Source organism: Antechinus flavipes, chromosome 2 (assembly GCF_016432865.1).
Source record: "Antechinus flavipes isolate AdamAnt ecotype Samford, QLD, Australia chromosome 2, AdamAnt_v2, whole genome shotgun sequence".
Classification (NCBI taxonomy): Eukaryota; Metazoa; Chordata; class Mammalia; order Dasyuromorphia; family Dasyuridae; genus Antechinus; species Antechinus flavipes.
The window spans coordinates 372,116,710-372,144,566 of record NC_067399.1 but is presented as its reverse complement, the minus strand read 5'-3'; the positions used below and the strand labels follow the sequence as shown (position 1 = coordinate 372,144,566).

The following is a 27,857-nucleotide window of genomic DNA, read 5'->3' as shown; positions in this document are numbered from 1 at the left end:
TCCATAACATTCGTATATCATAACTCATTCAATCATTCCCTAACTCCAGGGGCATCCACTCAGTTTCCAATTCCTTGCCACTACAAAAAGAGCTGCTACAAATATATTTGCATTTATGGGTCCTTTTCTCTCTTTTGTGATCTCTTTGGGTTATAGACCTAGTAGAGACACTGCTAGATCAAACTGTACACAGTTTTATAGCCCTTTGGGCATAGTTCCAAATTATTCTCCAGAACAATTGGATCATTTCACAACTCCATCCATGATGCATTAGTGCTCTAGTTTTCCCCATATCTCATTTTTCTGTCATCTTAGCCAATCTGAGAGGTGTGGTACCTCATGGATTGCCTTAATTTGCATTTCTCTAATCAATGGTATAGATCAAAGCCTCTTAAATCCTATATGGAGTCATATAACAATTTGGGGGATAGTTAATGAAATTATGATTTATCATTAAATGTTTGATTTGTATACCTATTTTTATATATCTGTATACCTGGGGTCACATAAAATTTCCTGGGTGAAAAGGGATCCCGACTGAGAAAAACTTAAGGAGCCCTGATTTAGATCAATGGAACAGGCCAAAAATAGACTGAGAGCTCTTTGGGAGGGGACTGTTTCCTTTTTGTCTTTATATACCTCACACAGAACAAGCACTTAAAAAAATCTTATTGATGGATGATAAAAACACATTTATAGATCATCTTAATGTTATTTACTTCTTTCCTTATCTTAAGTGTGAGGTAGGCTGGATTCAGTGTTCCCATTTCACAGATGAGAAAACCATGGTTCGGATATAGTAATAGAATAATAGTTCTTTAAAACATTTTACCACCTAAGCAAATGCAGAGTTTTCCACCTGATGCAACCCCCCTCATATATGTATTATCTCATATGGAGTGTGAAGGGTCTTCTTTGTGGTCATACAACTAATAAGTATTAGAGTCAGTATTTTGAACCCAGATCTCCTGACTTCCAATTCTATACCCTTTCCATTACCCCATGCTTACCTCATGCGCCTTGTTGTGAAATATCTTCAGGCAGAAGCCGGAAAGCCCTGTGCTGGGGAAAACATTCCTGTTCTCATGTGCAATCTCGACTAGATGTGTTCTTGAAGTTGTTCTTAACTCAAAAGATCCTGTGATTCTACCTGAAAGGTTGTAGGAATTCAGCAGCAGGAAAGATCAAGAGTCCATAGTCAGCTGGTCAGGGAGATTCTGCAAGCACCCTCAATGGCATCCTGAGTGAGGAGGAATGTCCCTTCTCCCACCCACCCCAGGAAGAATTTCCCAAATATCTTGGATATTGAAAAATATCTTTGTTGCTACAGAAGCCCCCATTTCTATCCCAACTAGTCTGGGAACATCCTTACTATGGTGTGAACTCCTTGAGGGAAAGAATGATGTCTTACTCAGTTTTCTATTTACTTCAGTGCTCAGGATGAGGCTTTAGACATAGGAAATATTTATATAAGGAAATTGAGTTTGAATCACAGGTCAAAGAGCCCACAATTTAAAGCTGGAAAAGGCCTTAGAGACCATGTAGTCCAACCTCCTGATTTTGCAAAGAAAACTGAGATCCAGGGAGGGGAAGTAGAATATTTGATGAATTTAATTTAATTTGTCAAACTTCCTCGTTCCTACTTCTCCCCTCAGGCTTGATGAGCTCAGTTTGTATTCTCCTTGGGGAGCCTCCCCCACAGCCCTGGTTCAAGTTCACTGAACTCAACGGGTTTCTTTCAGATCAACATACACCCCCATCCATCCGCCCACAGCTTCCCAGGCTCCATGAAGCCTCAGATGCTGTTCTTATTTCCAAGAGACAAGAGACGAGGAGAAAGAACATGGGCTGCTAGTTGCCTTGCATGAGGAAATCCCAGGGATGAGGTTTTTATGTGGGCACAAATAAAAACAGGATGTGCCTCCTGCAAGCCTCAGAGAACTTCTGATTAACAGGATATTGTTGCCAATAGCAGTAAAGACAGGATTTTCTATAGCATGTGATGATTTAGAAAGTGGACCCTTTGCCTAGTGAGAGAGCTAGTGAAATTACTCATTTCTCTGTCTTGAAAAAAGTCAAATGAGGGAGAGATAGTAACTTAAAAAAATTTTTTTTGATAGTATTTTATTTTTCCAAATACATGCATAGTTTTTTTTTAAATTTTTTTCCCTCCCTCCCTTACTTCCCCTCTTCCCAAGGCTGCAAGCAATCTGATATAGATTAAATATGTGCAGGTCTTTTCAACATGTTTCTATATTTGTCATGTTGTACAAGAAAAATCAGATCAAAACAGGAAAAGCCATGAGAAAGAAAAAAAACAAGCAAACAAATAAAAACCAAAAAAAGTGAAATTACTATGCTTCAATCCATATTCAGTCACCACAGTTCTCTCTCTAGATGGAGATGGCATTTGCCATCATAAGTTTATTGGAATTTCCTTGAATATGAGAGTAGTAACTTAATTCTGATCACTCAGCTAGAAAGTATTAGACTTGGGGACGACCTCTGGTCCGTGGCTTTTGCTGTTTAATCCAGAGGGCCAGCTTCTCTATGGCCAGCAGCTAATCTGCAGAGATTGCAGCTTTCTGTTAGTCCATCTGCAGGCTGGGCAGAACTCCCTAGGTCCTTGCTTCCTATCACACTGGCCAGGAGCAATGCCATGTTCTGTTCTGTATGTTCTGTACAGATAATTTTGGCCCTTGTTTGTTTAAAGGGAATGCACTGAGTTATTGGAGAAAGAAATAGGATGAATTTATCTAAGCACCTTGAAAAAGATACCAGATATTTTTATATGGTCCTGAAGAGAAGTGAGATGATTTTATTCAGTCATCTTTGACCCTCTTTCCTCTTTACCAATTCATTCCTCTCAGTCATAAATAGGAGAAAACTGGAAACTTGGAGGGGTCATTAAAAGACACTTGGGTTTGTAGGATTTAGAGTTACAGAGAGATGATCTAGTCTAACTCCCTCAGTTATTGAGTTACAAACTTTAGAAAGTTGAAGTCGTTGCCTGAAATCATATGAGTAGAAAGTAACAGAGCTAAAGTTTGGCTTTTCTGATTTCAAATACAGTCATATGGGTTCTGGTCCTGGCTACTGCAGACCTTGGGCAAAAGTCACTTTCCCCTTCTGGCCTCCAGCTATGGTTCTTAAGGTTCAGCCTGATACACTATGCAGGGGTCCTCAAACTTTTTAAATAGGGGGCCAATTCACTGACCCTCAGACTGTTTGAGGGCCAAACTATAAAACTTTGTTTTGTGGGCCTTTAAATAAAGAGACTTCATAGCCCTGGGTGAGGGGGATAATCGTCCTCAGTTGCTGCATCTGGCCCGTGGGCTGTAGTTTGAGGACCCCTGCTATGGTCTGTGATTCTAAAGCTTCTCTCAACTCTGATATTCTCAAGTTCTAGAAATTTCCTTGAATTGTTACAGCAAAGATTTATATCAGATACCAGGATGTACTTCTTTGTCGGTATATGGGTGAGTTCTGGAAATTAGAGACAAAAGCCTACCCTGAATAGTTCTTGAGTTATCTCAATCTTATTTTTCTCTTCTCTTCTCTCCTCAAACCCTGGCAGAGGTTTCCGTTGCTGTGTATAAGCAGTGGATTCCAAGCACCAATTTTGAAGATGCTTCCAACTGGGACAAAAACCGAACTCCAAGTGAGACCGACATTGTCATGTTTGACAGCAATAAGGTATTCTCCGTTTCCTGGAATCTTCTTTGTGATTGCTTAAAGAGAGCAAGAGAGTAGGGGATGGATTTGTCAATTAGAGAAATGAAAGGGGTAGGATGATGTATCTCCAAGCACCATGAGAAGGATACTAAATTTTTTTATAGTCCTGAAGAAAAGGGAGGTGACTTTCTTATGCCATCCTTGACTCTTGTTCCTCTCCCCTAAATCATTCTTCTCAGTCATAAAGTTAGGAGAAAACTGGTAATTGGGGGGGGGGATTAAAAAAAGGTGAGAATACCTAATTTGGAGAAGACTAGAGAAGGGAAAGAGAGATAATTCCTGTCTTCTAGGGCTATTGTGGGGGAAGAGGAATTAGACTGGTTTTACTTAGAGTTAAAAGGCAAAACTGATTTGGTTCAAGAAAGCCCTAAATTTAGAGGCAGAGAACCTGGATTCAAATTCTTTTCACTTATTATCCATATGACCTAGGCAAGAAAGTTTATTTCTCTGGTCTCCAGCTTCCTTATCTATAAACTGAGTGGATTTGATTAGAGGACCTCTAAGATCCCATCCAGTTCTGAGAAACTACATCTGTTTCCTTACCTCCCTCTCATTTCTCAGTCTGCTTTTGATTTCACTGCTCTACTGAGATTACTTTCCCAAAAGTTATCAAAGATCTTTTAACTGTTAGATGCATGTCTTTTCTAAATTTTCAACCTATTTGACCTCTCTGAAGCTTTTGACATTGCCCACTAATTAAATTGGGTTTAACTGATCAAGCATTTCTTAAGTACCTACTATCTAGAGGTTGTTGAAATCTATGATCAAAATCCATGACCCTACAAACTAACAACAAGGTAGACTTTAGCTCAATATGAGAAGGGGAGGGGGAAAAAAACTTCCTTACAATCAGAGTTGTCCAATAATAGAATTGGCTTCTTGAAGATAAAGTGGGTTTTCCATCACTGGAGGTCTTCAAGCAAAGCCCAGATGATCACTTATTGGGAATGTTATAGAGGGGATTCCTGCTTAGGCATAGATTGGACCAGATGACCACTCTGATACCTTCTTTCCAATGATTATGAAATCTAACTAGTCCTACTTCTTACATTTACCAAGACTTGCTGCTATTCAGTTGTTCCAACTATGTCCCACTTTCTGATCCCATTTGGGATTTTCTTGGTGAAGATAATAGAGTGGTTGGCCATTTCCTTCTCCAGCTCATTTTACAGATGAGGAAACTGAGGCAAAACAGGGTTAAGTGACTTGCCCAGGGTCATACTAATGGTAAGTGCCTGAGGCCAGATTTGAATTCAGGAAGATGCATCTTTCTGATTTCAAGCAACACTCTATCCTTTTTGTCACCTAGCTCCCTATGACACTAATCTTTTATATTTTTTCATTTCTTTCCTCAGATGGTCTCTGTATTTATTGGGAGCACTCATGTTCTTACAGGCGCAGTAAGTATAGCACTTTCCTAGGGGTGCCCAGCACATCCTCTCTTGAGCTAACTGTGCTGGTGGAATGGACGGGGGGAGTTACTGAGTCTTGCTGAGTCAAGACTGAAGTTCGATGTCCCTCAGGACTCAGAGGGAGTTGAAGCTTGATTTCTGAAATGGATTCTGTTCTCTCTCTCCCTCCTCTGGACCCCTATCACACTGAGCGACTGTAATAATATCTGCAATATTATGTAGAAGAAGAAGCATTGCATTTAATGTCAAGTTGAATCCCCTCATTTTCAAGAAATTTCAAGAGATTGAGGCTCAGAAAAATTAACTTTTCCCAGGTCATATAGGTGGTAAGCATGAAAGTCAATGCCTCTGACTAAACACAAAGATCATTCTGACATTTTATCTGTGTGGTGTTAGGTAAACCTCAGTTTCTTCATCTATGAAACTGGAATAATGATTATACTTGGCAACAATAAAAATGGTAATACTTGTATTTCTTATCTCACAGGGTTGTTATGATGAAAAGAAAAACTTAAAAAGAATTATAGAATAGTGAACCACTTTATGCTAACTGCTAATACTATATGAATATTACCTCATTTGGTCCTCACAACAACCATGGAAGACAGGTGCTATTATTAATCCCATTTTTTACAGCTGAGGAAACTGATGCAGACAGAACAGCTAGGACAATGCAGCTAACTGACTCAAGTTCCTGACTCACGCCAGGCCCAGTGCTCTTTTCACTGCACCAGCTAGCTGCTTCACTAGCACAGTAAATATAACCACCTCGTTAGGGATGGCTAAGGCATCCTCCCCTGAACTGATTCTCTGCAAGGAGACATTGTTTAAGCAGGAGTTCAGCTGAAGGAGTTTAATGAGGCAATCTCAAATATCCCTTCCAGTTCTAAACCTATGAACCAGCATTCTTAGCTTCAGGGAACTTGCCATCTTCCTGACAAGATAAGAAATGGGTGCAGATACTATAGGACAAATGGGACCATCATAAGGGTATACAATTAGCATAAAATGCATTGCAAACAGAGAAGGGAAAGGCCACTGGGTGGGAGAAGTGTCATGGAAGGCTCCTTGGGGAAAACAGTATCTGAGCTGGGCCTTGAAGCAAAGAGGGAACTGTAATGGCAGCTGAGGGATGAGCATTCTAAGGACAGATACACAGAATTTGAGACAGATAGAAAGGCCTGAATAGTAGCTAAGAGTTGGGTGAGTATAGAAATGTCCAGGGGATGATGAATCATCCAGTTTGGGTAGAATTTAGAGTGTGAAGGGAACATTGGAAAATAATTATGTCAACACTTCCATGGTTCTGTGACGTCACAGAGGCTGATGCTTATATCAAAGTGGAGCTTAAGACTCATGCACATCTTTTCACCTTAAGTTCTTACCTCTCTGCCTTTCCACAAATCCTCCACAGGGTCCACCCAATCTTCCATTCAATCACTGGCCTCCACTTTATGGCTTGAGTAAAATATCCTCAATAAAATTTTGAATCCTTTTGAGCAAACATCCCCAGTAGTTTTAAAATTTTATTATTAATTAATGTTTATTCATATTTAATCAGAATTTAATAATTCTATAATATCCAATAACTTATTATTTTCACATAACACTGATATTTGTGCACATCATATGTGATATTCATGTCATATACTGATAAATGGGCAAGACATTTATATTATGCTTATTGTGTATTAATATTTCTTACATAAAGTGGATATTAAAAAAGAATGAGACAATATTAAATGACATTTGTTTGTAGAGTGAATGTAGAGTAGAGGGAATGTAGAGTGAACTGGTGCTTATTGAGTAGGAGAGTGTTATTTATGGTCAGACCTGCAATTTAGGAAACAAATATGGCAGCTGTATGGATTGGACAGAGGAAAAGGTTATAACAGGGGTCTTCAAAATACGGCTGTGGACCAGATGCAGCAGCTGAGGACGTTTATCCCCCTCACCCAGAGCTATGAAGTTTCTTTATTTAAAGACCCACAAAGCAAAGTTTTTGTTTTTACTATAGTCCAGCCCTCCAACAGTCTGAGGGACAGTGAACTGGCCCCCATTTAAAAAGTTTAAGAACCCCTGAGTTAAAGGCAGAAAGACTAATTAGGAGGCTATTGCAATTGTTCAGGCAAGTGCTGATGAGGAAGCTTGAAATTGCTATTTTAAGTAATGTGGTAAAGAATCACTTAGGAAAAAAGAAAGAGATTGGTTTATGGTGGTAAGGGCCAAATTGAAATTAGAAGACAAATGTGTAGGTTGTCACACACCATGGGCAGTATGACTTTCTCCATTTCAAAATAATAGGAGCAAACAAGATGGATGATGGGAGTGATTTTAAACTTTAAATCTTTAAACGCAGATTGTTTCACTACATCTAAGCTTCTCACCTTTGGCTGAGAGTCAGAACACTTGACTTCCAGTTTTCTTGTTGCCATTTGTTAATTATATGACATTAGACAAAGCCCTTCCCTTCTCTGAGGATCAATTTCCTCCTTTGTGCATCTGTCCAGATTCCCCTCTAAAACAAAGAAGTTGGATCAATGTTCTCTAAGGCCCCGAATTCCATCTTCTATGATTCTAAGTTCCTTCCAGCTCTTCCTTTCCTTCCCTTCATTCCTTTCTATCTCTCTCCTACCCTTATTCCCTCCCTTCCTCTGTTTCTTTCTCTCTCTCTCTTTCTCCCTCCCTTTTTGTCTTCTTTTCTTCCCTCTCTCCCTTCTTCCTTTGTCTTCTTTCATAAAATGACTAATATAGAAATGTTTTATAGGATTGCACATGTATAACATATATCAAATTGCCTACCATCTCAGGAAGGGGAAAGGATAAAAGGGAGGAATAGAATTTGAAACTCAAAACTTTAAAAATGTATTAAAAATGTTTTTACATGTAATCGAGGAGAAAAAAAATTATATATGGGCACAAATAAGTAAAGATGAGGTTATTTGAGAAGGAAAAAAGCATTTGCAACTGTTAACAAAGCAGAGAACTGAATTGATTTGAAGGAAGCTAGGGATTCTATAAGGTGGAGATGAGGAGAGAGGTCATTCAAGGCAAGGGAGCAACCTGTGTAGCAAAGAAATGGAACATTGTGTAGAAGGAAGAGCAAGTAGGCCACTTGACAGAGGATTTGAGGGGGATTAACATACAGGGGGAAAATAGGTTAGAGCCATATTGAGAAAGTTTTTAAATGACAGAAAAAGGAATTTGCATTGTATCCTTGACCTGGGAAATGACACGGTCCGAACTGTACTTTAAGAACATCAATTTTGCAGCAGAGTGAAGGATGGATTATATATGGGGTAAGTTTGAAGACAAGAAGACCTATTGGAAGCCACTGTAATAGTTCAGGTGAGATTTGGAAGACTGAGCTAGGGTGGCGGTTGTGTGAGAGAAGAGGACCCAGAAATTAGAAGTGGTGAAGGTTGAATCAGGAGGGTTTGGCCATTGATTACAAGTGGGGGGAGAGGGAGAAGGAAGTCCCAAGAATGACACCAAAATTGTAAACCAGAATAACTAGAAATAAGATGATCCCCTCAATAAAAATTAGGAAGGGGTATAAAATGGGATGTCTGGAAAGGTAGTTGTGAGCTAGATTGTTGAGAATTTTAAATATTTTATCCTAGAACAGGATTCTTAAGTGTATGTATTTTTGTTTGTTTGTTTGTTTGTTATCAAATAAATAAAACACTTAGATTTCCAAAGGAAACCAATTATTATAATATAGTTAATTGTTTTAAATAAGTTCATGAATCTCTGGTTAAGAACACCTATCCTAAAAGTAATAATAAATTGTTGACTATTTTTAAGAGGAGGATTGACATAAAGAGTCAGCCTATACCTTAAGAAGATGATTTGTGGAAAATGGAATGGAGTTTAGAAGGAAAGAGACCATCTAGGAAGCTACTGCAGGAGTTGAGAATTTAACTTAAAAGTAGTGACTGCTACTTTAGGGGAAGAAAAGGACAGAGGTGGATGATGTTGTGGAGATGGAATAAACATGACCTGAAAACTGACTGGATTTAGAAAGTAAGGAAGAGAAAAAATCCAAGAATGATTAAAGTTAGGAATCTGTGTTAAAAATAAAAAAGTCTGGAGAAAGAGTAGGCTTGGGAGAAACATAATGAGTTTTGTTTTAGATTTTCTAGGATGGAAATCCTGAAGGGACTTGGAATTCAGCTGTAAATGTGTGTTGCAGGCAATTGGAGATAAATGATTAAGTTTAGGAGAGATTAGGGATAGATACTTATGTTGGGTGTAGATTAGGGCTAGATAGACAGATTTTTGTTTAGATGTGGAAAGATAAGAAAAAGGGACCTGGACTGGGCTTTGAAGAGCTCCAAATTATCTTTGGCTTCCCCTTTTCCTTCTGACTCTGCCAAAAGGGAATACTTCCAGCCCTGGACACATCTTCCAATCTAGGGCAGGGACTGGAATTTTCAAAAGGAACATTTCCTTCCACTTTGTAAGTGGTGACTTGTTCTTGCCTTCTTTGCTGCCAGGATGACTTTGGGGTCCCATTCCAGGCTTCAGTGGTATCTTGGAGTAGGGTTTGAGGAATGAATCATTAGTGAGTTAATTCAGGGAAGGTATGAGTCTGAATGCCGGTAAGAGCAGTTGTATTTCCTGAATCAGCCCATATCCTACTGAAGTCATATGGACCATTCCACATCACCCAACCTGAGGGGCCCTCCCCTGCTTGCCTGTAATTTCAGTCCAGTTGTTTCCAGACACACCCATTCTCTTTCTAAGGTTCATTCTTCATCTGTGACAACTCATTTAGGACCACTCCTCCTACTGAAGGGCATCCCCCTCCCCCCTCACCTGATGACATGCTTCTCTGATCCCCTACAGTGGGTTAGGGTCTCTGCCTCTTTGATTGTGTCTGGCCCCTGAAACATGACCAAAAGAGACCCCCTTCACCATACTCTGGATGGCTCATGACAGAAGCTGGGCACTTCTGTGGGACTCCCAGAGACACTGAGTGGAATAGACAGGCGTGCAAAGAAGCAGATGCAATGTGGCAGGAAGGCAGCTGAGGCAGCTGTTGGTTGAGTGCCCCCAAAATTCCCCAGCTGAGTTTAAAGCATTCAGGCAAACCTTGAGACTAGTGATCCTTGAGTGTGGTTCAGCTTGGCACTGAGAATGGCCCCCTGGTATGTTTTTGGTGCAAGATAAGAGCAATAGTTGGATGACTGAAGCAGAATAAAGGTATATTTGTTCAAGAAAGTCTGTGTATATGAAAGGAACAGAAAAACAGACTCAAAAGAGAGAGAGATACAGAGAGATAGGGAAAGGGGAGGGAAAAGGGAGGGAGAAAAAAAGGGAGAGGGAGAGACGGGAGAGCGTAGACAGAGAGATGAAGAGGAAGAAGGGAGGATGGGAAAGACGGGGATTAGTTAATGATTCAGCTATGGGAAATCTGACTGGAGCTGAGTCAGTGTGCTCACGAGAGGAAGAGTGTAACTGGAGGCAAGAGAGGATGTAGGTGGTTGGGGAACCTGCTGAAAGCCCCAGAGTAGGTGCCCCATGCCCGAAACTGTGCAAACTGGGGGAGATTAGTCTTAAGGTCTGGGTCTAAATCAGATGTCTCAAGGGAGCCTGAAAGATGGGGGGTAGGGGTAGAGGGGGAGGAGAGAAGCCCTGGGTCCTAGTGCCCTTCTAGGAAGTACTTTCATTTGGGACTAGGGGAAAGCAGCAAGAATTACCAAGGCATTTAACTTGAGTTCTATGATATAAGGGGACTGTGGGTGAATTTAAGGAGGCCTGTGAACTTGGATGGGAAAAGTAACATCTTGATTTCAATATAATTGGTTACCTTAATAATCTTACAAATTTAAGGGTCCGTGGGACTCAACAGACTAGTAGAGGGATCCATCACACACACACACACACACACACACACACACACACACACACACACAAAACTCCTGATCTGGGCTTATTTCATCCCCCTAAATGAGTATTTTCTTACATTCCTGCACTTAGAACAGGGAAAAGAAAACAAGGAGTAGTATAGGTGGAGTTCAAGCAGACCTAGAGCTTGGGGTGTGAAATGAAGAATTGTAAGGATGTGAATGGGTCCATAATATCTTCCCTTAGGCTGGCCACAATCTGCCCTCCCCAGCTAAGTGACTGCAGGCCCCCTCTCCTTCCCCCTCCCCACAGGAAAAACCAGTTCAGGTGGCCCCAATATGGCCACAAGCCTCATTCTCAACATAGTTTGTCCACATTTAGGACTCATCTGCCTACCCAAGGTCTCCTTTCTAGATTCTGGATGATAACCTAGCCCTTCCAGGCTAACTGATCAAGGACATGCATCAATCAATCAACAGGTATTTATTAGATACTTACTATGTCAAGCACTGTGTTAAGATCTGGGGATTTAAAGAAACTCCCCCAAATAGACATCTACAAGATACATACAGAATATATGGAAGGGAACCTCAGAATAGAAATATGGGAAAGAGGAAGGAAAAGCCTGCTGAAAAAAGTAGAATTTGTGAGTTTTGATGGAAGCCTGGGAATTCTAAAAGATAAACATATATCAAATAAAGATAAAGAGGGAATTCTAAACAGGGGAGATACTGAATAAGCAGTTCTTATTATGTGACATTTTCTGCGTTTAGGGCTGGGACATACAAAAGCAAAAAAGAAAAAAAATATCCCTACCTTCAAATACATTCTAATGGAAGAGAATTTATGTAAACTTATAAAAATTCACAAAGTATATAAATGTATATGTGTATCTATGTATGTATCTATGTATGTATGTATGCAAGAGAGTAGATGGCAGATTATCTCAGAGAGGAAGTCACCAGCAACTATGGGGTGGAACAGGCTGGGAGAAGTCTTATACAGAAGGTGGGACTCTTGAGCTGAATCTTCAAGGAAGCTGGGAAAATCAAGAGATAGAGGTTATAGGTCAGAGAATTCCAAACTTTGAGGACAGCTATGCAATGGCAAAGAGATAAGGGAGGAACACTGTGTGTGAGGAACAGCAAGAGGCCCCAGTGATTGGATGGTAGATAGTATAGAGGAGAATCACGCTTAAATAGACTAGACAGACGGTGAGAGGCCAGGTTTGAAAAGCTTTAAATGCCAGCCAGAGGAATGTGTATTTATTCTAAGGTAACAAGGAGCCATTGAGTAGGAGGTTTGTGTGTAAGATCAAAATGTGCTTTAAGAAAATCACTTTGACATCTCTGTGTGGTGGATGGATTTTAATGGGGTGAGATTTGAGACAAGGAGACCCACTGGAAATCTACTGTACTAGTCTAGGGGAAAGTTAATAAGGACCCCAATAAAAATGGTAACTATGTGAATGAAGAGAAAAATATCTACCTATCTATTATGTCTGTACCTATCATCCATCTATCATCTATATGTCTATCATGTTTGTCTATTATGTCCATCCATTTCTAGCAGGTCTGTTTATCCATCTATCATATTTATCTATTTACCCATCCATCATGTCTATTATGTCTATCATGTCTATCTGTCTATTTTGTCTGCTTGTGGACACGCCTATTCTAAGGGATGTCAGTAGTGGACAATGCCAACAATATATGTGTGTGTGTGAATGTGGTGAAGATAAAAAATAACAAAATGTGGCAGCTGATTGGCATTGTAGGTGAGGAAGCCTGGAGTCCAGGATGGCATGGAGGTTATAAACCTTGGGGGTTGAAAGGCTATGGAGTGCCCAACACTAACATCCTTTGGAGCAGCTGTTTCCATATGCAGGACTATTGATTACTCTCTCCTGGGTGTGTGACCAGTAAATAACTAGTAAGATGTATCACATCCCATTCTGGTTTCTACTTTGAGTCTGGGCAAGTTTCCAAAACAACTCCCCCTTCCTTGCTTCCATCCACTTTACAACTCTCCCCTCTTTGCCACACCCTCCCAACTTTCCCGTTTTGAGGGTATCAGCCCCTCAAGGCAATTATACCCTAACTCTCATCCAGGCCTCCAGAGCAGTAGCTGTACAGATATCATTAGGAAAATCCCACACATACCCATTAGGAAAAAAAATTACTGATAAGGTACAACTCCCCGCTCCCTGCGCCTCCAACAAAACGTCAAAACTTGGAAACTGCTCACTGCCTTAGACGATGGCAGCCAGGAGATTCAGATCTCAATTATTAATAGTTCAATGTCATTGTGACAAAAGGTCTCCACAGCAGAGCTTCAAGGATCTTTGCTTGGTCTCACATTAAGATTCTCATTAATGATTTGGATAAAGGCATAGATGACATGCACATCAAATTTGCAGCTGACAAAGCTAGGAGGGATTGCTAATATACTACATGATAGGATCCAAAAGGATCTTGAAAAACTAGAATATTGGGTTTAATTTAATAAATTGGAATTCAATAGAAATAGATGTGAAATTTCATAGTTGAGTAAAAAAAAAAAAAAAAAAAAAACAATTCCACAAATATAAGGCAAGAGAGGCAGGACTAGATAGCAGTTGTTTTGAAAAAGATTTGGAGATATTAGTGGATTTCAAGCTCAATCTGAATCAATGATCTGAATATGATGTGGTAGTCAAAAGCTTAGTTACTTGGATTTTAGTAAGATAGGAACAATTTCCAGAATTAGGAAGAGGACAGTCCCATTGCACTCTACTTTCATCAGACTTCATTGGAGTATCGTGTCCAATTCTGTGTGAGAAGGTTAAAAAAAAAGACATTAATAAACTAGAAAGTATCCAGAAGAAATCACCCCAGATGATTTACCAGATGGTAAAAGGCCTTAAGTCCATGTTATATGAGGATAGGTTAAAGGAATAGGGCATGTTTAGCCTGAAAAATAAATTTGAATGCAAAATATCAGTCTTTTAAGCATTTTGAAAGGCTTTTAGATGGAAAAGCAATTGGATTTCTTCTGTTTAACCCTACTGGCATAAAACCAAAAAGAAATAAGAAGTCACAAAGAGGTCAATTTAGCCTGATATCTGGAAACATTTCTCTAAGAATTAAGGATGTCCAGAAGTGAAAAGGCCTGTCTAGGGAGGTGCTGACTCATCCCCTGCCCTTGATGGTCTTCAAAGAGAAGTTATCTGGAACTTCCTCCTTCTAAGGAGGAAGGCTAAGTGTCTCTCAGGTATTGAAATTCTTTTTAAAAAATCTAATAAAGAATATCTTTCCTGTTGGAGTCCCTGATTAGAAGTGCCTCTTTCCTACTTGTGAGGGTTGTGCTCCATAAGAGCTAAAAAATTCCTCCTTGATCTGCTAATTCCTCAACAACTGGACTCCTTGGTTCCTTTAGAGGAATTATCTAATCTAGAGGCACGCCCTCTTCCAATCTGCCAATAATGAAGATCAGCTTTGCTATGACTTCACAATGTCTGTGTCTAAGTCTAAAACTAGCTCATACTGGCCCGAAAAAGCCTCTTCCCATTGCTTCTGGAGCATGTAGGGAAAGAATGGCAGGTTCAAGCACTGACTGGGACAGTTGCTTGTATGGAATACAGCTGCTGCTGGACAAGTCAGTTGTGAATTGTGCTAATATTATGAAATCTGCTCACCAGTTCAGAGATTCCTTGTGTCAGACTATGCTAAATATGTTCAAAATATGCATACTGATGGACAAACCGCATCTAATTTTGTATCATAGTTTGAACAATAGACATTCTTCCTCCACTTGTTTTTTCCCGTATGGATAGTTAAGCTAAATATTTTTATGTGACTATGGATCTCATTGAAGAAGGGTGGAAATCCACCCCACCCCACCCTTGACTCAATCTTGATGCAATCAGCCCAGAAAGGAGACATGCATCTGAAGGACCTTGTCATCTCTGGTAATCAGTTTCCATTTCAACTTCATTTCTGTGCTGAATATTCTCTTTTGTCAATGGCAACTATCTATATGGTGGGTCTGATTCCTGTCTCAGGTGTAGACCATTGTAAATAATCAGAGCGTCATTCGACAAAGTTGCTTTTGTTGTTGTTGTTGTTAAATCTTTCAAGGAATCTTGTATTGATTTTTAATAAATATGTTGAAAATACTTTGCTGAGAGAACATTTATGACAGAATTAAATTTCCAGTGAACTGATACTCAAACAATAAGCATAAGGAAATCTATCATTCTTTAATGAAGTATCTCCACAAATCGAACTACAAACAGTTGCATCTTTGCAACTAGGTGACATAGTGGATAGAATCTTGAGTCAGGAAGACCCCAATCTAAATTCTGCCTCAAACACTTATTATTTGTGTGATCCTGGATAAATCATTTAACTTTTGCACCTTATATTTCTTCACCTATAAAATGAAGGAAAAATTATTTACTAAGTGTTTACTCTGTACTCAGCACTGGGAATACAAATGTAAGAAGACAAGAAAGTCTTTGACCTCAAGGAATTTATATCCTTTTGCTTCTCTCTTTTCTGCTTTAATCTTCCCTTTAGTATCTGGGAATTTTTTTTTTGCTTGTGACTTACTTCCCATACTGTTTTTCCTTTTTACTCACCCTTTGGTGCATTTCTACATTAAATTGTTTGTCTCTGTGTTTAATCCTTCTTTGTCCATATCAGATAAGAATGAGGTTAATCTAATACCCATTCCTTTATTTGTATTTGTGTATTCTGCTCAGAAATTCCACTTGTGAGAAAGATCAACTTCCGCCCCTTTTTGCTTCCTGTCTTCATTAATATATCTCTTGTTATTTTCCCTTCTTTTTTCACTCTTCACATCCTCAGAACAAAACCAATCCATCTTTATGTCTCTGTTTTTCTTATTTAACTCCCTTGATATTTTTTGATGATTTTAAGGTTTGAAGAGATACATTTCTTCTTCCACTAATTGAATGTTAGCAGTATACCATCATATAGCTCCTTCCAAATATTCAAATAAATTTATCTTTCTAGGTTTCTCTGTACTCCTGTATTTGTATTTCAAAGTTTCTACTCAGCTTGTTTTATCAGAAATATTTGAATTTCTCTTTTCCATTAAAAATACATTTTTCCCCTGTAAGGTTATACTCAAGTACAGGATAATTTATAATTATCTAACATTATAATCCTATCTCTCTTGCCTTTTAGCATATTGTATTCCTTTTTTTTTTTTTTTGATAGAAGCTGTATGATACTAATTGTGATTCTTTGATATTTAGTTATTTTGTTTGATTGCAATATTTTTTCTTGAGATCTGGATTTTAGCTATGACCTTTTGGGATTTCTTTCAGGAGATGATTGGTAGATGCATTCTCTTTAATTTGTCTTTTGGTTCTAATAGAAACGGGTAGTTTTTATAGATGATTTCTTAAAATGTAGTATCTTTACTTTTCTAAAAATATGGTTTTCAGGGAATTTCAGTTTTTTTTTAATTCTCTGGCTCTTTTTTGTTTATATTTTTCAGAGTAGTTATTTTTGATACTAGTTATCTCATATCCCCCCCCTTTTTGTCTTTTGATGTTACTTGATTAGATTTGACGATCTAATGCATCTCATGCAAAAATTTATATTTATTTAATTTATGCTAGTTTTTAGGGAGTCCATTTCTTGGGTAAATTTTACTACTTTCTCTTTTAAACAATTTATTCTCCTTCCATTTCTTTCCTTCAGAACTTTTTTCCTTTCTCTTTTAAAAAAAAATCTCTTATTCCATTTCTTCTAAGTATTCATGTAATCTTTATTCATGTAATCTTTATACTTTATTCATGTAATCTTTATAGGAAATCCTCACTTTTTCCGTTTGAGTTTCTGCTTGTAGTTATAAGCTCTTCCTTGGGAGAACTCTCTAGATCAACAATAAATTTTATATTTGTGTTTTCTTTGATTTACTCATTCCTCTTTATACTGGTAGTTTATCCTGTGTTATCACTGGATTTTCATCTTGGTATGGGGCGCCTGCCCTTTACCAGAACACATGGGCTTCTGGATGGCTTTTTGTACAGTTTGGGATTAGAAAGAGTTACTTAAGTTTTCATTGGGTTTCTTGATCATTATTTGGTCTGGTGCAAACTTCAAAGTTTCACTATTCTGCCTCCTCTTCACACAGTCATCTTGGCCAAAAGTCAAATAGGAGAAGACAATACATCAAGGGGAGTCGGAGCTGAAAAGGGGTGAGGGTGGAGTATACATGTTATGTGATGTGGAAATGGCCTGTTTCTGGACAAGAAGAGGAGGGCTTACCTATCAGTGCCCTAGGAGCAAAGTCTGAATTCCAGTGAGAAATAGGAGCTCCTACTTACAAGTTGTTGTGAAGATCAAATGATATGTATTTCTGTATATGTATATTTATATACATAATATTTATGTATTTATGCAATGTACATTGTGCATTTCAAAGTGCTTTATCATCATCATCATTTCCTAGAAATAAACTTAGTTGTTTTGGGGGGCTTTTTACATATATATCCTATTCATCCCTATCCCTCTCTTCTCCCATTTTCCCCTGGCAGAGAGGATAAAGATGTCATTATAAATTTTTTCTTGCTGTGTCTATATAGACCAGACATCGAACCCAAAAGTCAGTTTACCCATAAAGCTCACCAAAGATACTGATTTTTACCTGAGGGAATTTAGTATAGCAGTCTCTTAAGATCTGTTCCATATTTAAGAGTCCAGTTAGTGATTGTCACAAACTTGTCCTCAGTTCAGTTCAGCTCTCCTCATTGAATAAAAGCTTCTCTCCTTTCAAAGCAACCCTGATGAGGCTTTTCACTCCTTTGAGTAAGAACTTAGAGTAGACTGGGTAAGAAATGTAAATGAAGGTGGACCTCCAAGTGTGGACACTAGGAAGTGATTTTATATTTAGAGAGAGGAAAGAAATCTGTAAGGGTAGGAAGAAGGGGCTCTAGGGTAAGGCAGAAGTCACTGTTTCCTGCCCAGGTAGCTTGTCAGACTACATGGCCCCAGGTTCTTGCACCCCCTCCACAGAACAAAGCAGTATTTTGAGAACTGTATTAATATAGTCCTGAAAGAGTCAATCTTTGATTGGCATAGACCTGATCCCCCATTAGTCTTTTCACAGGAGAAGAGGACCCTTGGGGAGAAGCCATATCCAGAATCTGGATATGATTATAATTAGTAAGAGTTTATAAAAATCTTGTGAGCCAGTTTGAATGGATCCATATCACAGGAGGTATTTCATCTGACATTCAAGCTAACAACTGTACATTGAATAGCAATTGAATTAAAAAAGCAGTATGGTGCATCAAAAAGAACATTTTATTTGGATTCTGGAGCATTGCCACTCTCTGGCAGTGAGTTAACTCAGTGGAGAGAGACCTAAGTTTAAAGGTGACCTCAAACATTTACTAGCTCTGACCTCAGGCACTTCACTTAGTCTCTGTTTGCCTACATCCATTGGAAAAAGAAATGACAAACCACTCCAACATTTTTGTCAAGCCCTGTGGACAATATGAGTGTGCTATGGTCACTGGGTCATGGTGACTACTTTGCCAGTCACTACTTCTGTGAGACCTTGGAGAAGTCCCAGTTCCTGTTTGAGATTCAGTTTCTTCATTAGTAAAATGAGGAGGTTGAACTAAATAACTTCTAAAACCCCTCAGATTTAGTGCCTCAGACCCTATATGGAATATCTCCTTATTCCTTATCCCTATAGAATTGAAAGTCTGTCCAAAATAAATGCATAGATGGGCCAATCAACTGACAAACATTTATCAAGTCTCTCCTATATGTCAGGCATTGTGCTAAGTTCCAGGGATACAAAAAGTGGCAAAAGATTATTCTTGCCCTGAAAAATCTTACTTTCTGATGTCACACCTTTGAAGAATGTTTTGATTTTCTAAAACCAACAGATCTCCTTCATACTCATTTTCTGTCTAGCCCTATATTTGTACATCAAATTAAAATAATAGTCCCATTCTTACTACCAATTTAGGCAAAATGGAAATGTGCTTGAATATCCTTATGATGAGAAGTTAAGGTAGAATGAGGAAAGAAAAAAAAAAGCACCTTGTTTAGAGGAGATTTTTGTTGTTTGTCCTTTCTTGAAGAGGACCATGACATCAGGGAGACCATACCATGACATGCAAGTGAATTGCATGTAAGTGAGGGGGACAAGATCAAGGTCACCTGATTTACTTTCCCCTCCAGAACCATCTGGATCCAGTGGCCAGATAGAGATCAAAAAGCCTGGAGATGGTCCTGGGACCCTTGGGAGACCTTGGTCTTTTTAAGCTAAGGTCTTCAACAGGTCTCAAGTCACACCTATTCAGTGATTAAGGGTAGGTAGCAATTGGGACAAAGAATCTCCTCTTTCACATAATCCAAAAGAAAAAAAAAATCAAATAAAACTGGGAGGGGAAGACTCTCAGGATTTATGACTAAGGCTGAAATTATTGTTGTTTATATTCAATCTGAGTTAATCAGGACCCAAACAATGACCAAATGGGACTTGGCCTAGGACTTATTGGTAGCCAATCAATGAGAATCAGAGTGGTTTTGGTTTAAGGTTGTTATTATTGTTTGTCCTTCCTTCTGGAAGAAGAGCCTGATATCATAGAAGTGATGCCATGATGTGCAAGTGAAAGAGGTAAAGTGGCTACAGCTTCAGACTCTTCAGGCTCCAACAGCCTGACTTCTTCTGGCTTCAGAACCTTAGGGAGAATTTGGTGGGTTTTCTGGGTTTCCAAATACAGTGACTGCTCTATTCAAAGAAACCCCTTTGTCAGAAGCAATCTGAAAAATAAGCTAGGTTTCAACTTCTTAAAAAGTTTCAAAGCAGCAGTTTTCTTTTGAATGTTTTTTAAATATTTTTTTTTCGCATAGCAAAGCTTAGCTCATTCACTATCTATCTATTGCCTTTCTACAGTAGGAACATTTTGATTTCTTGTAAATGCATATTTTCCTTCTACCTTACTTTCCTGTTTCTTCCTCAGCTGAGATAGATATCCCACTCTCAGGCTGTTCAGAGTGGTTTGCCAGACTCTCTAAAATCCTCTAAACAGCAAAGTTGTTCAGCAAAATTCACTCATGTTGCTTCACTTTTTGATAACAAATTTAGATATTATACTACTGCCTGTTTCATAATACTAATTGGACACTAGGTCCTCTGAATTAAGTGATAATTTTCCTTTCCAGTGCAATTGACATCTTTATGACCAACCAGTACACATTTGCAAGAGAAAACAGTCATCCTTGTCTGATTATTTCTTGTTGGTGATATTCTTTTATCAAACTGTTTCTATCTAAATTGTAGACAGGTCGTTCTGACTGTTAACAGGATCCAGAATGACCTCTATTTTCAGGCACGTCTTTATTTCCTGTTGCTGCTTTTTTTTGGAATTCATCTTCTCAAATCAACTTTGTCTTGTATTCCTTTTTTTCCAGTGATTTTCATGATAACTTAAATGAAATTCATTGATATTCATTTTTCAGTGATTCATTCATCAGTCATATATCCATCCATAGGGCTATAGTTATAACCAAAGATCACTCAAAAATTAACAAACATTTATAAGGCACCTACTGTATGTAAGGCACTGGGCTAAGCTCTGGAGATACAAAAAGAGGCAAATGATAATCCGTGTCCTCAAGGAGCTTACAATTGAATGGAATATCTATTTGCTTGTACTGTACTAAAGGTGTTTTTACATGATACTTATGATCTCTGTTCACTTTGTTTCTCATATTCACAAATAGGATGGTTTTATTCATTCCTGCTTGGAACAGATTGACTAGGATCTTTGGACCTTAACTGTATCCACAGTGTGGCTTCCTTGTCTTCTCTCCATGGGTCATACATATGAGGATGATCTGAGCTAGGTGAGGTTTAGCCTTCCCAGGGTAAAGGCTCCATGGCAACTTTATAGTCTCGTTTCCTCCTGTGTTCTGTGGTTATTGATTTTTCAAATCTGATGGATGATGGGACAGATCATCCAATTTAATGCTCCCTCTCTTTCTGAGTTGTATCATTCTCTCATTCTAGGATAACTCAATCTCCTTCATATCACTAGCCCTGACTGTAGCTCTACTATGAATTACATTATTATCCCAAATCCTTATTTCTTCTTTCAGTAGTGATCTCCTTTGTAGAGTATCCATGTAAAATATGAAAACAAATAGATGCTTCCCCTCTCCCCCATCAGTAGCCTTAATGATATGTTTGCTGTAACACCCCATCAATACTAAAGCATTTCTCTAGTCTTTGAAAACAAGTTTGCCATATGAGTTAGCTAGCTTTTCTTCAAAACCCCATAGGAATTCAAAAGCTGACTGACCTTCTGACATTCCATTCTGCTAACCATCTTTTCTAACTCAAATTCTGTGGTAATTCTGTAACCTTGATCCTCAGATAAGAACATGGTATACCCACACAAACACACATACATACACACATACTCAATGGAGTGTGCATTCATTCAAGAGAACTTCCTAATTTTGACTTAGAATGACCCTCTCTAATGATATATCTAATTTTAGTCTCATTCATATTCTTTGCATACCTATTCAGACCTGAAGAGTTAGCTCTTTTTTGCCTCACTCTGTGAGAAGATATCTCTTTCTGCCCTAGAGGACCAGTTCCAGGGAACGTGTCTCCCTGATTTCAGAACTCCCTTCAGACTCTTGCTGCCCACCTTTCTTTCTCAGTAAAGCCCCTTATCTCTTAACCATCTTCCTCAGGAGATCTTAGATCAGTTTCCTAGGGTTATTTGCTGCTGTCGGTGTATATTTTATTTTTGCATGATATGATAGACTAAGTAATTGACAGAGTATTAATTGAGGAGTCTTTTCAACCCTGACCTTGCTATAGATTCCTTTCTAATCTCTCATTTCTTTGATCTTTCTTTAAAATGTTCCTCTCTAGAAATGGGTTGTTAGTATGATGCTATGCCATGCTGATGGGCTGGGTTGCTAAGAGATTGTTACTTTTTCAAGCTCTATCCTCAGGAGTGACTTTACCTCTATCTATTCACTCCCTCAATTCCTCTCCTTTGGAGAAGTAATTCCCTTCAAACCAAATCCATGAAACAATTGGCAAGAAGGGGACAATAGTCCTGCTTTTTATTGCTGGAGATCTTGTCACAGCCTCAGACACTTAACTGCTGACTCATTCATTGTCCAGAGCAAGTGTTCTTTACATTTTTGTGTGTGTCGTAGATTCCTTAGCAATCTGATAAATTATAAATTATAGACTCTTCAGAATAATTTTTTAGTTAGATTTCAGTTAAATTTCAGTTAGAAGTTAGGGAAAATAAAGATGTAATTCCCCCCCCCCCCCCACACACACACACACACACACTTGTGCTTTTTGGATATCTATGGAACCTAAGTTAAAAACCTCAAATCTAGAGTATATGTCATTCTCATTCTCTCTCTCTCTCTCTCTCTCTCTTTCTCTCTCTCTCTCTCTCTCTCTCTCTCTCTCTCTCTCTCTCCTTCTTTTCCTCCTTCTGGAAAACTGTGAATATGAATCAATAATTTTCTTTGCTACCAAGCTGCAGCTAGAAGAAAAAAAAAAGCACTTGGGCAGAATACTAGCTTTAAATCTTTTTCTTTCTGGGAATACTACTATTTTCTCTTTCTACTGCACTTATACAATGGCACACAGAAGTGAGCAAAGCAGTGTTTAATCATGTATATCATAAAAGTTTACATTAAAGATAGGTATGCAGGAAAGATTAATAAACTATAAAGAAATGGAGATAAGATACAAAGAGATGGGCACACAGCCACATACATACTCCCATTCAGAAGAGTGAAAGGAGGAGATGAGAATCACCAACTCTATCCTCAGAAGTCAAAATGGTTTCATCATTTCAATTCTGCTCTGTGTCTCTTCAGAATTACTATAGTCCCAGCCCTGATATCCCAGAATTCACTCCTGTTGGCTCCTGGCCTTTCTTAATCTTAGTACAGAAGCTTAGCATAACTGCCAGGAATGGAAGCTCCTTAAACTGGAGCTCTGACTCTCCTGTTTCCATGTGGCTAGTTGTCCTGGTCCAAGCATGCTCTTTTCTTAAGTTTCTCCTGTCATGAGAGGGGCTACCTTTTTAGTCAAAGCATTTTTGTCAGTGCCAAACAGATGCTAGACTTATAATGTCTTTCTTCTTATTGATCTACTCCTAAAATTAGGAGACCCCTACCTTGTGAGTTTCTAGGTCAAAATGTCAAAATATAATATAAACATGTAACCCCCATGTTTTTTTTAAAGTAGTGGCAATATAAAAATAATAACTTTAATGTTAAACTAATTGTGAAATATGTGGTATACAGAGTAATAAAAGTGAAATATTAGTTTATGAAATTATTATGTACAGGCAGATGAATGTCATTAATCCCATGTTTGTCAGTAGCACTGTCAGGGACTTTGCATTTGTTATTATAATGAAGTCATAATGAGAGAAAAAATACTTATGAGAAAGAAAAAAATTCAGTGATACCAGATGAGGCCCCCTATGTAACAGGATGCTGGGACTGATACCCCCATGTATAGCCTAGATAGAGTGGTTACTTTTCTCTTTACCTGGCTCATTTTCCTTATTCATTCTCTCATCCTGTTTAAGGTAACTGAAAAGGATGTTGTGATATTTCTTATTTATTTAAATCTCAGTCTCTTTTAGTAATTAGTCAATTATCTCTGAGCCCCACTTCATTAAATTTTATTTATACTATTAATATAATATTCATATTTATCAGTATTAAATATTATTTAATAAATCTCTTGTCCCATAAAAATTTGCTTATCTCTGTCTCTCTCTTTTGAGATATACACCTATACACAGACACACACACACACACACACACACACACACACACACATTTCCTTAATCTAATCTACTAGGCTTAAATATATACATCAAAGTTAGTGCTATCTCTTAATGGTGTAATAATTTTAAAAAAAGACATGATTATTTATAATATATTAACTATAGGAAAGATCATAGTTAAAGTTACCTTTAACCATCACTACAACCAATGACTTCTCATTTCTGGAAACATAGTCCCATTATTCATTTCTCTCAGGATATCAGTTTCCCTTTTCAAGAATTCTTTTCATATTAACTTCGCATGTTTAAATAGCTCTCAGAAAAGATATTCTCTTCATTCTCTTTTTTCTGAATGTCATTCAGTCTTTTTCTAACCATGAGAGGTTAACTCATCAGAATGATAATTAATCGGTCCATCTCTCAAAATTCCACAGCATTTGAAAAAATACAATGTTTGTATGTATGAGCTCTCAAAAGATCATGAACTATTGAAACTGGTATTATGTGTGATTTTAAAAAGTGGTCACTGATTTCTAGTGTAGCAATATATGGGCTGCTCAAACCTTTGGACTGGGGCTGCTTGCCTGACAGCCTAATATTCATGGAATGGAGGGTCACTGCCCAAGGATGTGAGTTAGGATCTAAAAAAAAAAAAAAATCCTGATAGACTAGAGTGAAGAATTAAATCTGATAAGATGAAATTTAATAGAAAGAAAGTAAAAATTCTACCCCTGAGTTAGAGAAATTAAATACACAAGTCTAAGATGAAGGAGGCAAGGTAAGTCAATAGTTCATATGAAAAAGATCAAGGGTTCCTAGGGGTGGGGTAGGGATGGTAGATAGGGACTATAAGCTCTGTTAGAGGCAGCTGGTTGGTTGGATGTTATCCTTAGTTAGTGAAGAGGACAAAATGACATCACTATGTTAGAGTCAAGTTAAAGTTCATCAGACTGGCTGATTAGGCCGGTATGAGCTCAGAATGCTCTGCCATAGGCCAGACACAAATAGTCCCTATAAACATTTGGGGTAGACTCTCTAACTTTCCATATCTCTGAGTTAATTTAATTCTGGCTTGTTCAAAGAGCACAACATCTTCTCTGATGAGGGCATGCTCCATGCTAGACAATTCTGTTCCAATATCTCCCGGGTGATGCAATCAATTTTAAAGTTCTTAAGAGAGACCTTGAGAGTGTCCTTGTATTGCTTTTTCTGATCGCCTTGTGAATGCTTGTCCTGCATGAGTTCTCATAAAATATAGTTTTTTGGCAAGCGTTACATTTGGCATTTGAACAGTGTGGCCAGCCCAGTGGAGCTGGGCTCTCTGCAGTAGTGCTGGAATATTTGGCAGTTCAGTTTGAGAAAGTACCTCAGTATCTCGCACCTTATCCTGCCAGGTGATCTTCAGAATCTTCTTGAGACAATTCAAATGGAAGGGATTCAGTTTCCTGGCATGGTAGACTGTCCAGCTGTCACAAACATACAGCAATAAAGATCAGTACAATAGCTCTATAGACCTTCAGTTTCTCCTCTCCCATATTTTCCTTCTGAGCTTCCCAAACACTGTAGGGCTATGAAACTGCTCAGTACCTTCAGGCAGTTCTCTAAAACGAAGTTAAAGATGAGTTGTCAATCTGCATCGATGAAGAGAATTTCCACACAAGGAGTTCCTCTGCGGGTACAGAACCACCCCAAACAAAGAAAACTTAAAACTCCATAGTGTTGTTTGGAAGCTAAAAAAGATAACGTGCTTTTAATCTGATATTAATTCATAGGAATAGAGAGCTAGAGTTGGAGGGGAGCTTCCAGGCCGGTCCATTTTCTTATTTTAGATGATAAAGCTGAGACCCATACAGGATAAATGAGTTTTGCAAGTAGCGCTCCCAAGATCTGAATCCAGATGGCGTGGGTCCTGAAGTCTCTGCTCCGGTGGGGCCACAACTGGAGTATAAGCTGGAATGAGTCCAAAGGAGGGTGACCAGGGTTAGTAACCAAGTCTAGGAGCCCTTGGTGATTAGGGGAAGTAACCAAAATGTACCAGAGTTGAGGAACAGGGGGCTGATAACTATGTTCAATGAGTTAAAGAGTAGCAAGGAAGAAGTTTTAGACTTTATTGGTTTAGCCACAGGGAATGCAGAGCTTGGCACAATGGGTGGGAGTAGAAGGGAGGCTGATTTTGACTTGCCTCATTTGGATTGCTTCAGGGGGTATTGACTTTCCCATTAGTGAAGGATTTTAAGCAGAAGATGGCTGGCCACGATCTATGTGGAGAACTTCTCTTAGGAACAGTGATCTCATATTGGGCCTGAACTTTTGATTCCTTTCTGATTTATCTTATGGAGAACACTAGAGGGTGAGAAATGTGTTCAGCTATCTAATCCAACCAGGTTTTTCAGTTTTAATTCCATGACTTATATCACTAGATGAAGACACTGATACATAATGCAGCTTAGCTACCCACCATACAATGCCAACAACCTGCTGGAGTTCTGTGTTGTATCCTGCTTCTTGTCTTAAGTGACTCCCCTCGTCCTTTGATAAACTCAGTCCTCTCCTCTCTGATTTCTTTTTTCTTTTTAAAATTTTCTTCCCTCCCTCCCCATCCCCAGGCAATTGGGGTTAAGTGACTTGCCCAGGGTCACACAGCTAAGAAGTGTTAAGTGTCTGAGATTTAATTTCAACTCAGGTCCTCCTGACTTCAGGGCTGGTACTCTATCTACTGTGCCACCTAGCTGTCCCTCTTTTTAAAATTTTCAAAAGTATTTTATTTTCCAAATACATGTAAAGATAGTTTTCAACATTCATTTTTGTAAAACTTTGAGTTCCAGATTTTTCTCCCTCTCTCCTCCCTCCAAGCAATCTGATACAGGCTAAATTTGTGCAATTCTTTTAAACATATTTTCATATTTGTCATGTTGTATAAGAAAAATCAGACCAAAAGGGGGAAAAAAACCACAAGAAAGAAAATAACAAACAAAAGAAAATACTAAGCTTTGGTCCATATTCAGTTTCCATAGTTCAAATAGTATTTTCCATTCCAACTCTATTGAAACTGTCTTGAATCACCTCATTATTGAAAAGACCCAAATCCATCACAGTTGATCATCACATAATTTTGTTGTTTCTGTGTACAATGTTCTCTTAGTTCTGTTCACTTCACTCAGCATCAGTTCATGTAAGTCTTTCCAGGCTTTTCTGAAATCAGTCTGCTTACCTAATTACTTTCATATACCATAATTTGTTCAGTCATTCCCCAATAGGTGGGCATTCAACACAGTTTCCAGTTCCTTGCCATTACAAAATGAGCTATTACAAATATTTTTACACACGTGGTTCCTTTTTCCTCTTTTATGATCTCTTTGGTATATAGATCCAGGAGTGAGACTGCTGGATCAAAGGGTATGCACAGTTTGATAGCTCTTTGGGCATAGTTCCAAATTGCTCTCCAGAATTGTTGGATCATGTCACAAGTCTACCAACAATGCATCAGTATCCCACTTTCTCCATATCCCTTCCAACATTTCATTATTTTCCTGTCATCTTAGGCAATCTGAGAGTTGTAAAGTGTTACTTCAGAGTTGTTTTAATTTGCATTTTTCTAATCAATAGTGATTTAAAGCATTTTTTCCATATGATTAGAAATGATTTTAGTTTCTTCATCTGTAAATTATCTGTTCATATCTTTTGACCATTTTTCAACTGGGGAATGACTTGTATTTTTAGAAGTTTTGGAAATGAAGTCTTTATCAAAAACACTGACTGTAAAAATTTTCCCCTAGTTTTCTGCTTTCCTTCTAATCTTGGCTACATTGGTTTTGTTGTACAAAACTTTTTAATTTAACGTAATCAAAAGTATTCATTTTGAATTTCATAATGTTCTCTAGTTTTTCTTTGGTCACAAATTTCTTCCTTCTCCAAAAATCTGACAGATAAACTATCCCTTGCTGTCATAATTTCCTTATAGTATCACTCTCCTCTCTTTTTTGAAACATTCTCTATATACTTTGGGCTAATTTCCACCTTTATGTATC

At 38.3% G+C, this 27,857-nt stretch overlaps 1 protein-coding gene across 1 annotated transcript in view; it reads left to right on the top strand.

Moving 5' to 3' along the window:
* The window catches only part of AMN (amnion associated transmembrane protein), a 77,085-nt gene that overhangs the window by 12,267 nt on the left and 36,961 nt on the right, over nt 1–27,857 (top strand). The window contains exons 2-3 of the mRNA XM_051978323.1: nt 3,578–3,696; nt 5,091–5,135. Coding sequence (XP_051834283.1) covers nt 3,578–3,696; nt 5,091–5,135 — 164 coding nt within the window. The remainder of the gene's footprint in view (nt 1–3,577; nt 3,697–5,090; nt 5,136–27,857) is intronic.